At 39.1% G+C, this 17,059-nt stretch overlaps 1 protein-coding gene across 2 annotated transcripts in view; it reads left to right on the top strand.

The window, feature by feature from the left end:
* The first annotated feature begins 96 nt into the window (after positions 1-96).
* Positions 97-17,059, top strand: part of PUS7L (pseudouridine synthase 7 like) — a 36,729-nt gene continuing 19,766 nt past the window's right edge. The window contains exons 1-5 of one of the 2 annotated variants that reach the window (XM_066258151.1): positions 97-229; positions 1,440-2,365; positions 14,084-14,243; positions 15,228-15,385; positions 16,883-17,010. In XM_066258151.1, the coding sequence (XP_066114248.1) occupies positions 1,456-2,365; positions 14,084-14,243; positions 15,228-15,385; positions 16,883-17,010 (1,356 nt within the window). In that variant the 5' untranslated portion in view covers positions 97-229; positions 1,440-1,455. Of the gene's footprint in view, positions 230-1,439; positions 2,366-14,083; positions 14,244-15,227; positions 15,386-16,817; positions 17,011-17,059 lie in introns of both variants that reach the window. The other variant, XM_066258152.1, reaches the window with a different exon arrangement.

Here is a 17,059-nt window from a genome sequence, read left to right as displayed (position 1 = left end):
GCACACTCCGCCCCAGGCCCCGTCCTGTCCCGTCCCATCTTGTCCTGCCCTCCCCTTCCTTTTACAGCCTTCGGGCGGCTCAACAATGTGGGAAATTGGAAGTCTCGCGTGAGGCGCTTTTTTAAGTGGGAGCCTGCCCCTTTAAATACGCTTCTGTCGGAGGCTAAATATTTTATTTTCCGGCGGGCGTACAGCGCTGTGCTGGGAAATGCCTTCACCTGGACGTAAGGTAGACTGGGTCGAGCTTCTTGAGCGATCTAGGGCTTGTGTATGGGGATCTGACCTGATTGGCATTGGGACCCCGACTCTTTACCCGCAACAGGAGGGCGACATTGGCTAAGGGCGCGCCGCAGAACAGACGGTGTGGGGGAGGGAGAAGCAAGTGGAGATGCTTGCGGTGTCTGGGGTACTTTTGGACAGCCACGCCGCCGAAGACTGCAGTTTTGTGACCTGGTGGCAGAAGTAGGAAGTAGGATTGAGTTCGGCCCTTAACTAGCAATTCCTCTGCCTTGTGTCAGTAAGACTGCCCCCTCCCACCCACATCAGCAGATCTGTTGTGAGGAACGCTGCACACTGATGCTTACCTCCACGTGGGCCCCGCGGCTCTCCTCCAGCTTGGTTCCACTATTTCACCAAGATGCTTGATTGGAATTTCCTCATCGAAACATTCTCCCCACGCTGTTCTAGTTTAGAATGCCTTCTTCCTTTTACTGGGGAAAGAGTGTATTATTACTCTTTTAAGGCCAATCCTACAACTGTGTTCTTGATTACATTGCTTTCCAACTCTAAGTCTTAATCAGATTTATATTGCTCAGTGCCATCAGTCATCTTACTAAGGCGTTTTATTACAATAGATTGTGTAATTTTCCTACCCAAACACTTCCAGTGGCCGTGCATTGACCTCTCAATGGATTCTAAATCCTTGACCTGCATTAAGTGTTTTGCATAGTTCGGCACTAATCCAGCTGTATTTTCCAGGACTACTAGAAAACGCTTTCTTCAACTGCTCTGTATCTGGGCTGTTCAATTTTCTCTTAACACATTGCATATATATAATATATATAATATATAGTACATTATTTATGACATGACTTGGATTCCATTCTATTGCTTGGACAATTTTGAGGACTTAGATGGCCACTTATTGCATTATGCCTTTACTAATTTATAGGCAGAAGTGATCTCTTCTTTTCTTCCTCTTCTCTCTTACAGCTCTTATTTTTGTACTAGTTGTTTCATTTATTCAACAATCACTATTGATTGCTGGCGTACTGTGTGCTTGACAGTGTTCTGAATAGAAAATAATCAGTGAATAAGTTAGAGAAGGTTCTTGCTGTCATGGACTGAAAGGGAGAAAGAGAATTAAATCCAAACATTTATTTTTTGACTATCCACGCCTTTCTTTCTGATAGCTAACTGCCTTTTTGTTTATTTTGTAGGCATTGTTATTTAAGAATGGAAGAGGATACAGATTTTAGAATAAGGTTTAGTTCTTTGTGTTTCATTACTGATCATGTTGGGTTTCATGGCACTATAAAAAGCTCACCAAGTGACTTTGTTGTTATTGAGATTGATGAACAGGGACAGTTAATTAATAAGGCTACTGATGAACCTGTTTGCAAGATTAGTGAAATACTACCTGCGCCAAATAATTTTGCCAAGAAAACAAAACTAGGTTTTCCAAATGTATCCTTTGAGGAGGGAAGCAACCAGCAAGTCAATACTTTAGTCCGGTGCTCTGATGTTGACCAAAATCGTCAGTCTGGTTCAGAAAGGGAAGAGACTATCAATGATGGAACTTCTCAAGGTGAAGAAGAAAAAGTTTATTTATTAGGCTCTTTGTTAGATGAAAAAACAAATGAATTACTGAATCAGTTTGCCTGTGATATAAAAGAGAAATGGAACTCTAAAAGCGAGCTAACTGAACCCTCTCCTGAATTCTCACTAGGAAGAATCCTTGACAAAAAACAGAGGGCTATTTTGCATAGTGCCATTCGCCAGAAATTTCCTTTTTTATTAACTGTAGGAAAAAACAGTGAAATTGTTGTGAAACCAAATCTTGAGTATAAAGAACTCTGTCACTTGGTATCCGAAGAAGAAGCATTTGACTTTTTTAAATACCTGGATGCAAAGAAAGAAAATTCCAAATTTACCTTTAAACCTGACACAAATAAAGACCACAGAAAAGCTGTTCACCATTTTGTCAACAAAAAGTTTGGAAGTCTTGTAGAAACCAAATCTTTTCCTGAAGCTAATTACAATGCTGGTAATCCAAATATAGTGATAACAGTAAGATTTCGTGAAAAAGCACACAAACACAGGAAAAGATCTGTGGAATGCCAGGAAAGAAAAGTTATATATACAGGTAATTATATAAATCATTACCATTTTCTTTGATAAACAGTTAAAATTGTGAATCAGTGAAAAATTAGTGAAAGCTGAGTAATTCAAGTGAATTGAATAGATTTCTCCAGAGAAATATTGAAAAGAAAATATGGGTCAGTTTTTTTGATGGACAATAAGAACTTTCAAATTACACTTATTGTAGAAATTACCCTTAACTGGCGACAGTGTCGTTAACACAGGCATTTATAGTTAAAATAGGCACAAGTATATAAGGCTGAAGCAGTTATTTTGTGTTTAATAAGTTTTATTGGAGGTAAACTGATATATTTTGAAAGTTATCTTAATTAAAATTAAGTATTTGGAGATATGCAGAATATGTTTGCGAAAATGAAGAGAACACTTTAGTTTGTCAAACAGATGAACCTCACTACCCTGAAAAGTTACAGGGAGCCCTCTCCTTTGGCTCTGTCAATCTTTTAGAGAAGAGACTCTCAAATGTTAGTATACATTATAATTACCATAAGGACTTCTTAAAACAGATTCTGAGCCTGACGAGGTGGTGGTGCAGTAGTTAGAGCCTTGACCTAGGATGCTGAGGTGTCCGGTTCAAAGCCCAGAAGTTGCCAGCTTGAGCACGGGGTCATGGGCTTCAGCATGGGATTGTAGACATGACCCCATTGTTCCTGACTTGAGCAAGGGGTCACTAGCTCGGCAGGAGCTCCCAGGTGAAGGCACATATGAGAAGCAATCAATGAATAACCAAAGTGATGCAACTGAGTCGATGCTCCTCATCTCTTTCCCTGTCTCTCTCTCTATATCAAAAAATAAAAAATAAATAAAAACAGATTCTTGATCTGAGAATAGGTCTCAATCTCTGATATAGGAAATATGGTGAGGGCTTTCACCAATTCCCAGGAGATGCTTTTTCTGTTAGCCTGTGAACCATATTTTGAGAATCACTTAGGGCAGGGGTCCCCAAACTACAGCCCGTGGGCTGCGTGCGGCCCCCTGAGGCCTTTTATCCGGCCCCCACCGCACTTCCGGAAGGGGCACCTCTTTCATTGGTGGTCAGTGAGAGGAGCATAGTCCCCATTGAAATACTGGTCAGTTTGTTGATTTAAATTTACTTGTTCTTTATTTTAAATATTGTATTTGTTCCCGTTTTGTTTTTTTACTTTAAAATAAGATATGTGCAGTGTGCATAGGGATTTGTTCATAGTTTTTTTTATAGTCCGGCCCTCCAATGGTCTGAGTGACATTGAACTGGCCCCTTGTGTAAAAAGTTTGGGGACCCCTGACTTAGGGCATATATTCAATTCCTAGGATGGGATAGAATTGATAAAATCTTACTCTAAAACAGGGGTCTCAAACTCAACTCAGCATGTGGGCCCCAGAGCAAGATCACAGCAGTTAGGCGGGCCGCACTAGGTCTACAAAAGGCAACTGTTATGCAACACTTTTCTCACTGCAGATGAAAACAAAAAAAAATCAGTACAACATGCACAATCGTACATGCAGTTTACTCAGTGTCACAAAACGACCAGAAACTGTAGTTCGCATCACAACTGCTGTTAACTAAGCTAATATCTAGCTAGGATGCTAGAGAAATGAAAAATACAAGTAGGCCCCTAGGCTTACTTAATTTTATCCCAAATATTTTGAACTTCGTGGATTAGTCTGCGGGCCGCACAAAATTGTTTGGCGGGCCGCGAGTTTGAGACCCCTGCTCTAAAAGTTGGGCTGACCATGTTTAATTGGCCTATCTCTGACATGAGGGATTGAAAATGTTTCAGATGGTCATATTTTATAAACGTAAAATACAGCAAAGCATTCAAGATGAAAGCAGTAACCCCAACTTGCTCAGATGTGTGTGGCAGAAACAGTATTGTACTTGTATGGACTCTGGTGTAAATGAAAGTGTTTGAACCTTAGAACTGTATGGTTTTATTTTACATTATGACTGTAGTTCACAAAAAGACTTAGGAACTTTTTAATAAAATGGTTTCTACAAATGTAAAAATGAAGAGAATACCATGGGCAAGTTACTTAATGCATAACTTTTGGTTGTATTTTAAAAATGAGATACTAGTAAAGTGTAAATCACAATTCTAAGGATTAGAGGAAATAATTAAGGAAAATGTTTAGTACATAATAGTTACTTAAATGTTGATGTCTTCTCTCCTGGTCATTTGTTTGGTTGTATGACTTGTCTTTTCCATGAGAAAGCTGTTAGCATGGGACTTGACATATGAAACATGCAATAAATGTTAACATAAATCTATTTAGAAGGAAAAAGAAAACTAGTTTTACAAGTAGGGGGAAGGATTACTTATAGTGATTTAAGCTTCGATGGATTTTATACTACTTGAAATTCTAAACTATTAATTTGAATTAGTGAACCAAAAAATTTGTAGAAACTTTTTACATATTAGTTTATAAAAACTGAACAACTGGAGGGATACCTTAAAGGGAAAAATTGATGGTTCACCAGAGGATAGTATAAAGACACCAGTGTACCTACAAGTCCAAGAACAAAGGAAAAGATATAAACTTGTGCCTGTCCCAAATTTTGCTTAAGCCAAAGTTTTATAACAACAAAAAAAGCTCATTTTAAAAATAAATTCCTCAATAACTAGACCTAGTGAAAAAATAGAACACTAAAAAACTTTATTTTTGTATATTTTAAAATATATATAACACATAATTTGCCATTTTAACCATCTTAGAGTGTACAGTTCAGTGGCATTAAGTACATTCATGTTGTTGTGTGACCATCACCACCATCCGTCTTCAGAACTGTTTCATCTCTTCACACTAAAACTGTTTCCATTAAACAATAACTCTCCATTTTCCTCTATCCCAGCCACTGGCAACCACCATTCTGCTTTCTATCTCTATGAATTTGAATACTTTAGGTATCTCCTGTAAGTGGAATCATGTAACATTTGTATACTGCTCACTAGAATTAGGGGGTCAGGGAACGTGCAGATACTCCAGTACTTTCAGCCTTTTGTATAGTGCATTTTCACCAATGAAATAAAGTTGGGTTTGCATCTCATTTGCATAATCAAACAACTTTCTTTGACTTGTCATTTGCTTTTCTGATGTTCTTGCTTAATAAAAGAAAATCAAATGCTGCTTTTTTTATTGCTTCATATTTATTTTGAAATATCCCCTAATTTTTGTGACAGTATATTTTTATGATTAGCTTATTTCACTGAGCTTAAAGTCTAAGACTCATCCATGTTATACATTATGTTAGAAATTTTTCTTTCTTTTTAAAGCTGAATAATCTTCCATTGTATGTATGTACTCCTCTTTATTTATCCATTCATCTGCCAATGGACTTGGGTTGCGTCTGTTTTTAGCTATCGTGAGTGATGCTGCTAGGAACGTGGCTATAAAAATATATGTTCAAATCTTTATTTTCAGGGTTTTGTTTGTTTGTTTGTTTGTTTTTGGTATATACCCAGAAGTGGAATTGCTGAATCAATGATAATTCTTTGTTTAATTTTTTGAGGCAGTGCCATACTGTTTCCCTAGAACAAGTTTTTGAAGAAGAAATCATATGAAACATTTAGGCATCCAATGCAATTTTTATTTCAGATACTGCATTTTTCAGCTTTGGGAGTTTCATTTGGTTTTTTTCTTAGGTTTTTAATTTCTTATGTGTTTACTCTTTCCTATACTCTTTGAGCTTATTTCTAACAGGTCTTTAAAAAGATTTGTCTGCTAATTTCATCTCTGTCATTTCTGGATTTGTTTTTGTTGGCTAACTTTCATTTGGGTATGGGTCATATTTTCCTGCTTCTTTGCATATCTAGTATTTCCTTTCTGTTTCAACATTTTTTTAATTAAAGTTAATGGGGTGACATTGATTAATAAGAGTACACTGGTTTCAGGTGAACATCTCTATAGCATTTGAACTGTTGATTGTGTTGTGTGCCTGTCACCCAAAGTCAAATCATTTTCTGTTGCTGTGTATTTGTCTCTCTCCCACAGATCCCCTCCCCCGGATAACCATTCCACTTTTACCTATGTCCACGAGTCTCAGTTTTATATCCCTCCTATGTGGGATATATATTTGTCCCTCTTTACTTCCCTCCCTGATGCCCTCCTCTCCCTGGTTACCACTTAACTTATCTTTTTTTGAGGTCAAACATTGTGGGTGTTATCTTGCTGAGTGTCCAGATTTTGTTGTATTCTTTTAAGAAGTGTTGCACTTTGCTTTAGCCAGTAGGAGGTAAGTTACAAATACATTTAAGAATTTATTTTGAGTTTTATTTAAGGAGGTGTGGAGTAAGCTTTACTCTAGGTCTGTCATATAGCTCTACTATTATAGAATGATCCTTCTGTGGTTTCTACTGAATGCCCTTGCTTTTTAATTAGATCTGTTCTTTTTTTTTTTTTTTTTCTTTTCATTTTTTCATTTTTCTGAAGCTGGAAATGGGGAGAGACAGTCAGACAGACTCCCGCATGCGCCCGACCGGGATCCACCCGGCACGCCCACCAGGGGCGATGCTCTGCCCACCAGGGGGCGATGCTCTGCCCATCCTGGGCGTCCCCATATTGCGACCAGAGCCACTCTAGCGCCTGAGGCAGAGGCCACAGAGCCATCCCCAGCGCCCGGGCCATCTCTGCTCCAATGGAGCCTTGGCTGCGGGAGGGGAAGAGAGACAGAGAGGAAAGCGCGGCGGAGGGGTGGAGAAGCAAATGGGCGCTTCTCCTGTGTGCCCTGGCCGGGAATCGAACCCGGGTCCTCCGCACGCTAGGCCGACGCTCTACCGCTGAGCCAGATCTGTTCTTTCTGACCAGACTCTAGCCTTATGTAATCTCTGGCAGGTTAAGTGCATGGTATTATGTTGTCCAACTTGGTGGAGTGTGGTAGCCAGTATCCACATGGCCTCCAGTGGTCCTTAACTATTGGTATTCATGTCCTCAGTATTCCGCCTTACACTGAATTTTGGACAGCCTGCTTGACCAATAAAATATGGCAGAAATGATAGTAACTTTTTAAAAAATATTTTTGATTTATTGATTTTAGAGAGAGAGGAAAGGAGAGATATAGAAACATTGACTTGTTATTTCACTTATTTATGCATTCATTAGTTGATTCTTGTATTTACCCTAACTGGGTATCGAACCCACAACCTTAGCATATGGGAACAACACTCTAACCATCTGAGCTACATGGCCAGGGCTGACAGTGAGTAACTTTTGAGGCTGAGTTATAAAAGGCATTTTGTATTACTCTGACAGAAGCAAATCTTCATACCTTGAACATGCTCAAGAATCCCTGTGGAGAGAAACAAAGGCCTCCCAAAGATAGCACCAAATTACCACTGATGTGAGTGAAGTACCTTGCAAGAAGATACTCTAAATTTAGCTGTTATTTCACTTCAACTTTACGTTAGACCCCTAAGGGTCTTCTTTTCAGAAGAAGCTCTAAGTAGAAAGTATCCTGTCCTGACAAAATGTGAGTATATTTTGGTCTAACAGTGAACCCAAAGAGGACCCACACACTGTTGAAAGGGTCAAAGACAATACAAAATAAAGAGAAGACTTTGGATTCCCAAGTGTTCTGAGGCAGGAATTAGGCTAAGAAAACTACTCTGCTATAACAAGCTATCTTTTGTGGGAAAAGAAAGTTCACTCAGATGGTACAACCAAGACCCAGAGATGGACCCTACAGCCAGGACAATCATTCCCAGATAGTGGTAAGACTGAATTCCAACATAATCCTGGAATAACCAACATATGCATGCCTGGGTTCAGAATTGCTGCGTATCATAGCTTCCAGGTATTTTTAATTTTCTCCCAGTTGGAACAGAGTCTCTATAGTGCTTGTTCTGTGTGTTGCAACATGCAGGGGTCTCCAAACTTTTTACACAGGGGCCAGTTCACTGTCCCTCAGACCATTGGAGGGCTGCCAAATACAGTGGTCCTCTCACTGACCACCAATGAAAGAGGTGCCCCTTCCAGAAGTGCAGTGGGAGCTGGATAAATGGCCTCAGGGGGCCGCAGTTTGGGGACGCCTGATGGTATGTGAAAAGCAGATTTGTTTTATGTTTCATAATCTTCATATTAAGAAAAATTGTATTTGAGGATTCTCATAAAACATGTACTTAAGGAGCCTTATCTACATCCAGACCTAATTTAGAGGGAAAAAAAATACTAGAATTTGTTTTGATGTTTTAATGCAGTGAGTCTTTGGAGCCTTGGAAAGGAATGAGCGTGTTTTATTTTTTTTTTATTTGTTTTTTTTTTGTATTTTTCTGAAGTTGGAAACGGGGAGGCAGTCAGACTCCCGCATGCGCCCGACAGGGATCCACCCGGCATGCCCACCAGGGGGCGATGCTCCGCCCATCTGTGGCATTGCTCTGTCGCAACCAGAGCCACTCTAGTGCCTGAGGCAGAGGCCACAGAGCCATCCTCAGCACCCAGGCCAACTTTGCTCCAATGGAACCTCGGCTGCGGGAGGGGAAGAGAGAGACAGAGAGGAAGGAGAGGGGGAGGGGTAGAGAAGCAGATGGGTGCTTCTCCTGTGTGCCCTGGCCGGGAATCAAACCCGGGGCTCCCGCACGCCAGGCCAACGCTCCACCACTGAGCCAACCGGCCAGGGCAGGAATGAGTGTTTTGTTTTTTTTTGGGTTTTTTTTGTATTTCTCTGAAGCTGGAAACGGGGAGAGACAGTCAGACAGACTCCCGCATGCGCCCGACCGGGATCCACCCGGCACGCCCACCAGGGGGCGACGCTCTGCCCCTCCGGGGCGTCACTCTGTCGCGACCAGAGCCACTCTAGCGCCTGGGGCAGAGGCCAAGGAGCCATCCCCAGCGCCCGGGCCATTCTCGCCCCAATGGAGCCCCGGCTGCGGGAGGGGAAGAGAGAGACAGAGAGGAAGGGGGGGGGGTGGAGAAGCAAATGGGCGCTTCTTCTATGTGCCCTGGCTGGGAATCGAACCCGGGTCCCCCGCACGCCAGGCCGACGCTCTACCGCTAGCCAACCAGCCAGGGCCAGGAATGAGTGTGTTTTAAATGGGGCTGGAGCATGATGTATTAGAGTAGGGGTCCCCAAACTATGGCCTGCCAGCCGCATGCGGCCCCCTGAGGCTATTTATCCAGCCCCCGCCGCACCTCCGGAAGGGGCACCTCTTTCATTGGTGGTCAGTGAGTACTGTACGTAGCGGTGTCGCTCACACAGGACGCATGCATCACGGCTCCAGAAGCGCGTCATATCACTTGTTACTGCTAGCAGTGACGAATATGGAACCGGACATTGACCATCTCATTAGCCAAAAGCAGGCCCATAGTTCCCATTGAAATACTGGTCAGTTTGTTTATTTAAATTTACTTGTTCTTTATTTTAAATATTGTATTTGTTCCCGTTTTGTTTTTTTACTTTAAAATAAGATATGTGCAGTGTGCATAGGGATTTGTTCATAGTTTTCTTTTTTTTTTTGTATTTTTCTGAAGCTGGAAATGGGGAGAGACAGTCAGACAGACTCCCGCATGCGCCCAACCGGGATCCACTCGGCACGCCCACTAGGGGCGATGCTCTGCCCACCAGGGGGCGATGCTCTGCCCCTCTGGGGCGTCACTCTGCCGTGACCAGAGCCACTCTAGCGCCTGGGGCAGAGGCCAAGGAGCCATCCCCAGCGCCCGGGCCATCTCTGCTCCAATGAAGCCTTGGCTGCGGGAGGGGAAGAGAGAGACAGAGAGGAAGGAGGAGGGGGTGGAGAAGCAAATGGGCGCCTCTCCTATGTGCCCTGGCTGGGAATCGAACCCGGGTCCCCCACACGCCAGGCCGACGCTCTACCGCTGAGCCAACTGGCCAGGGCCCATAGTTTTTTTATAGTCTGGCCCTCCAACGGTCTGAGGGACAGTGAACTGGCCCCCTGTGTAAAAAGTTTGGGGACCCCTTGTATTAGAGCCAGCAGATGGGTTGTGGTTCTCCACATTCAAGAAGATTCTTAGTGATCTGGTATTCACACAGAGTGGCCTGAGTATGGCCAACAGAATATGACAGGAGGGATGGTGTGTGACTGGTAAGGCTAGACTTAAAAAGTTTTGCACTTATTTGCCCATGTTTCTTGAATTGCTCATTCTGGGCTAAGCCAACCACCATACTGTGAGGATACTCATGCGGCTCTTTGGAAAGGAACTGAAGCCTCCCACCAACAGCTAGCACCAACTTGCCAGCCATGTGAGTGAGTCCACTTGGAAATGGATCCTTCAGGTCCTGTCTGGTTTTTGAATAACTGTAGCCTCAGCCATGTCCAACTGCAACCTCATGAGAGAGCCTGAGCTAGAACCACAAACAGATGCTCTTGAATTCCTGACCCACAGAAACCATGAGAAATAAATGAACACTGTAAACCACTAAGGTTTTGGGTGACTTGTTACACAACATTACATAATACACAGCATTTAACCCTAGCCTTGTGTAGATTACTAATCAGCAGCAAACTCCAGGGATCACCTACATGAATTTCTGAACTCTCTCTGCATGGCTTCCGCTTAGCTGGTACTCTGCCCCATGAATTCCGGCCCACCCAGCCTTCCTGAACTTCGTCCTCTACCTTCTTAATTCAGCAAAACCACTTTAGCTAGATTCCTTTTCCCCATACTGTGGTCCAGAAAGTACCTCTAGACAGAAAATCAGGGTATTTTAGATTTCACCTCATCTCTTTTTCTTTTGGTTCACAGTTCTGTATTGCCTGTTCTCTGGTGTCTAAAACGTGTATTTCATATGTTTTGTCTAGTTTTCTGCTTGTGTTCAGTGTATGGGTGGGGGTCCTGTTTGGTGTCAATTATTCCCACACGGCTAGAAGTAAGTCTCTAAAATTGAAATTTTAAATTAGCATAGTTGATTTTCTTTTTAAATACTTAAGTTGTTCCAAATAATTAAGAAAGTGTTATGAATCTTAAAAATTTAATGACCTTTAAGTTTTCCTATGTTTTCATATTGTTTACTATTATAATGTGATTTCAATAGACAGTGTGTAACTCCTAGCCAAGCTGATGCAATACGTGATTGAATTTTGCATTTCTTTTACTCTTAAGATATTTTAATGACTGTCTTGTTCCCTAGATTTGGTGTACTTGAGGGACTACTATATTTTTTCACATTATTCCTAAGTGGTTCTCAAAGTTTTTGCGTCCAGGACTCCTGGACAGTATAGCTCTTATGAATTATTGTGGACCACAACCACAATAGATAATAAATGTGGTTATTATCTATCAATATCTGACCTATTAGCAGTTAAAATAGAAATTTTAAAAATATGAATTTCAAGATGAATCTATTACTATTAACATGACAATATATATTTTAATGAAAAAAAGACCATATTTTTAAACTAAAAATTAGAAGGATTCTACTCTTTCACAGTTCTACGAATCTTTCTAATATCAGACATTCAGGAATTCAACTGGATTCTCATTTCCTGCATTCAATCTGTTGTAATTTTTTGTTTTGATTGAAGCAAATGAACAAAATGCAGCATCACACAGGCATGTAGTTGAAGAACGGAGAACATTATGGACTCCCTAAAACAATAGCTCTGAGGAGTCTTACAGACATTAAAATATTTAGCATTGTGATCTTTCTTTTGCTTTGACCATTTGCCATACTTCTCTTCATTCTTTAAGCCTCCACAGCCGTAGCACTTCTTTCTCAAATTATTTTCAGGCTCTCAAGGCTGAGTGTTCCCAAAGCAGGGGTCCTTTTTGTTATACTGGCCATTGTAATGTTAGCCTAGCGCATCTTCCCAGATCATTTTATTAAACTCTGTAATTGCTTTTATCATGACAATAGCTGGAATATTTTGAGGTTACAGTCTCTACCTTTTAAATGTGGGCTTTTAATATTATTTTATTTGAGACCTCTGATATAAACAGCTACCTTGAAATCAGAGGTTTATATTCGAGTCCATTTGGCTAAGATACCCCGTAAGGCTAAGATTGTGACTTAGCACACCATAGTGACTTGTATGATTCTTTCCTTTCCTCTACTTCTTTTATCAGTTCTTTAAGAATAATAATACCTTTAATTAATCACTGCTGTAGTATAAAATTTGGAGAAATCTGGGAAGCTGTTATGATAGTACAAAATAATTACCCTAGTGGTAAAGATATATAAATATAAAAAAATATATATATACATATATATATTAGAAAATAGGGGACAGTGTTTGAATATTCTTCAGAAATTATAGTGTTACACTTTAACAATTCTTAAATATTTAAGTAAAAATACAAATCTGTTTTTCTTGTAAAAACTGAAACATTGAAAATATACTACATTGAATTGCAGACTTAAACCTTTCACATAAGTGATATACACTATACATATTTTTGAATCTTGCTATTTTCATGTCTTTAGAGATTATTTACATAGAGATATAAAGAACATGTAGCTCTTACCCATTCTTTTAAATACTGTATGGTATTCCAAAGTATGGCTATTTAAGCTTTGTTTAGCTATTTATATGCAGGGTAGGGCAAAGGTAGGTTTATGGCTGTGAGTACACAAAACACAGGTTAGTCTTGTATTATTGTTATTATTGTGTTATTTTCCATACAAACAACTGTAAACCTACTTTGCCCCATTCTGTATTCACAGATAGATAGTACATAAATTTTACATCTTTTTACTTGCTGGGTCATGTTTATATCTAATGTTTGTTTTTCTTAGAGCACTCTTCAGAGAAGCCCTTGTAGCTGCTGATGACAATTACAACAATTGAACAAAATATAAATTATTCTGCCAGAGTATTGAAATTTGCTTTACATGATCTGAAAAGAGAGAGCAATACTTTGAAGTATCTCATGTAAATATGGTGAACTGAGGATTGGGTATTTTGTCACTATCAATGCTGGCAGGTTATATAGGTCATTATATTGGGGGGCTTTTTTGGTGGGTTTAGTCCTTCTCTCCACCTCCACAGTCTCACTCCCACCCTCTCATCTAGTACACACATAAAATATCTACCATGAAACAAGCACTATTCTATTCCCTGGCCTGCTGGTTTGGGATTCCCAGTGTGATGGACAAGCCGTAAAGGGATACAGTTATAACACATGGTGTTAAGTATCATGATGCAGATAATAACAACTTGTGGACACATGCACGATTAAGCAATCAATTCCTTGTTGAGTTCATTTATTCATTGATTCAACAAATATTTGAATACTTAACTATGTGTTAGGCTGAGGATATAATAGTAAAACCAACATGATCCCTGCTTAGGAGCATTCAGTCTTGGGAACCTGGAAGGGATTTGAGGTAGGACTGCTGCTGCTGTTGGATCATGAAGAATGAATAGAGGTATGGAAAATAAATGGAAGGAGCACATAGTTTGGACAGAGAGACTCAGATGTGCCAAAGTACAAAGCTGTGGAAAGCGCTAGTCCATCCAAGGATTGTGGGAAATTCTAGGTCAATATGACAGGATATGTGAATGCAAGTGGCATATGTGAAGACTGAAGAGGGAGGTTGGACCTGATATGAATGCTAAAATGAGGAATTTGGCGTTTCTTTTTTTCATTTCTATAAACCTTTAATGAGCCAATTAGCATTTTTTAAAATGACAGATGAATTCTATAACATGGATTTTGTATTTTGATTAAAAAATACTTAAATTAATGATTTGATTCATTATATTAATCTGTTAAGAATGTACTTGATGTATGGTGCTGCTATTTTTTTGTAATCTAAGATTATTATTTTTTCCAGCCTTTACCCTACGGAAAGAAAATTTAGAAATGTTTGAAGCAGTTGGTTTTTTAGCTATCAAACTTGGTGTGATTCCTTCGGATTTTAGTTATGCAGGCCTTAAAGACAAGAAAGCCATCACCTATCAAGCAATGGTTGTTAGAAAAGTGACTCCAGAAAGGTAAAGATATTACTTGATAAGAGAAAACTTTTCTTTCTTATTGCATCAAATAAGAAAATGTAAGATTAAACTAAGAATAATACCAGGAACATATTAACCTCATTAATATTAATTTATTGAGTACAGGCTTACCGAGCAGCACATTCTGCATTGATAATATAATTATCTTCCATATAGTTATGTCTTAAATTTACATTACAAAACAGGTAGTTTTAGCATAGAAACTTTGAAAAGTGGCTGATTTTAAATGATCAAAATTGTTTCTCACATCCTGTTCTCTATTCAAATATGCATTTATACTAAGGACAGTATCTTACAAATCTTTTTTTGCTCTAATTACTGTAATAATTTTAAACTTTTGTCGTACTTCCTTATATTTAAAATAAATCTGTGTTAAATAGAAAGTAAAAACACTCAAATTTTAACCTCCTTTCAGCTTAATTGCTTAATAAGAATATTTTTTGTGATTTTCAAAGAAATACATGTTCATTGTAGATGTAAAAAATAGAAAACAAGTACTGTGTAAAAAGAAATTAAAAGTCATTAATAGTTCCACTACTCAGAAAGAACCACAATAACATTCTGATCTATTTCCTTCCATACTTTTTTAGACTATACTACATATACACATTGTACAAAGACTATTTATATATGTGAAAATAATGTTGTATATGCAATTTATATTTTACTTATAAAAATAAAATATTTTAAAGAAAATTTTTGTCATGAAATATTTCAAAGTGATGTTCATTATTTAGACTTATTTGTTTAACATTCTCCTAGTTTTGAGTATAGAAATTTATTTTAATATTTCACTGTAAATTATATTGTGATTAACATTATTGTACTTAAATCTATGCCTTGTAGGTATTTTGTAGAAGTTGAATCAGTGGGCCAAAATTGAGCCTAATTTAAGTAATAATAACATATTAATCTGTAGCCATAAGATGTTTAAGTATTCACAATTTGATTTATTCATTTTAGAGAGGAGAGAGAGAGAAAGAGAGAGAGAGAGAGAAAGAGAAAGGGGGGAGGAGCAAGAAGCACCAACTCCCACATTTACCTTGACTGGACAAGTGCAGGACTCCAAACCGGCGACCTCAGCGTTCCAGGTCAACGCTCCATCCACTGCGCCACCACAAGTCAGGCCTATTCATATATTTTTTGACAGAGACAGAGAGAGAGTCAGAGAGAGGGACAGATAGGGACAGACAGAAAGGAAGGGAGAGAGATGAGAAGCATCAGTTCTTCGTTGAAGCTCCTTAGTTATTCAATGATTGCTTTCTCATATGTGCCTTGACCTGGGGGACTACAGCAGAGTGAGTGACCCCTTTGCTCAAGCCAGCGACCTTGGGCTCAAGCCAGCAACCTTTGGGCTCAAGTCAGCGACCATGGGGTCATGTCTATAATCCCACGCTCAAGCCAGCGACCCCTCACTAAAGCCGAATGAGCCCGCCCTTAAGCCAGAAACCTCGGGGTTTTGAACCTGGATCCTCTGCATCCCAGTCCGATGCTGTATTCACTGCGCCACTGCCTGGTCAGGCAATGCTTCTAAGTTCTTATATGAAGGACCAAAAAAAAAAAAGTATATGATTTTTGTCTTTATGGTCAAAAGTGCAGCATAGATAAGGGAGGAGGACATTAGATGTAAAAGGTATTTAAACATTAAAAGATAGCTTTTAGCCCTGGCCAGATAGCTTGGAGCATTATTCCAAAGTGCAGAGGTTGCTGGTTCAATCCCTCGTCAGGGCACGTATGGAAACAGATTGAAGTCCTGTTTCTCTCTGTCTCTCTTTCTCTCTCCTTCCTCCCTCTCTCTCCCCCTTCCTCTCTATAAAATTAATAAAATAAACATTTTTTTAAAATACAGTTTTTAACTAACAAAGACAAATATTACTGGTTCCTAGGAGAGAGTACTTTGAATTGACTTATGGGTATGAGATTTTAGTTACCCATCAAGTAAATAGTAAGATTTTAGTTAATGCAAAAAAATTTGAAGATATGTTTGGAGGGACAGTATCTAAACAATCTGTCTAATAAAACAGTTACTGTAAGGACTATAGAAAATATGAATGCAAAGAACAATTTACATCTGTTTTTATAGGACCTTAAAAGTTATGCTAAAATAGTTAGAATCTATTCTTTATAGGTTGAGGAAGAAGTCAAAGTTTGAGTAAGAAATTATTCATAGCATAATTTGGGGGAAATTTTCTGGTGCTAGTAGTTTTTCTTGGTAATGTTGGGGGAAGAGAGACTGAGGAGGAGAGAAAAAAATATAAGGATAGGAAGAACAAAGAATAGTTATGGAAGTATATCACTTGAACTAAGAAGTCAAAAAGCCTGCATAGATTAAGTGATAACATTAGGAATATATGTTCCAGTTCTTAAAATAACTGGTTAATATAATCCTATAATAACAGGTTTTCATGCACATTTGTTGAAATATTAATTTTGGGAGATTCAAAAAATTTTTGTTTTAGTGTTGGGATAGGTGCTTACCTGGCTAGTGTCATTTAAAACTTACAATGATTTTTGAAATGTACGATTTAACTGAGTGAGATTTATCATTTGTAGGTTGAAAAGTATTGAAAAAGAAATTGAAAAGAAAAGAATGAATGTGTTTAATATTCGGTCTGTAGATGATTGCCTTAGACTTGGTCAGCTCAAAGGAAATCACTTTGATATTGTCATCAGAAATGTGAAAAGCCACACAAATGATTCTGCAAATCTGAGAGAGAGAATTTTAGAGGCAATAGAAAATGTTAAGGTAAGAAAATTCAGTTTTAAAAGAGGATTACTGGAAAATCTTTATAATC

The sequence above is a fragment of the Saccopteryx bilineata genome, chromosome 2, assembly GCF_036850765.1.
Source record: "Saccopteryx bilineata isolate mSacBil1 chromosome 2, mSacBil1_pri_phased_curated, whole genome shotgun sequence".
NCBI classification, from domain to species: domain Eukaryota; kingdom Metazoa; phylum Chordata; class Mammalia; order Chiroptera; family Emballonuridae; genus Saccopteryx; species Saccopteryx bilineata.
Note: the sequence above shows the minus strand (reverse complement) of the source record. Positions and strands in the feature narration are given on the sequence as shown.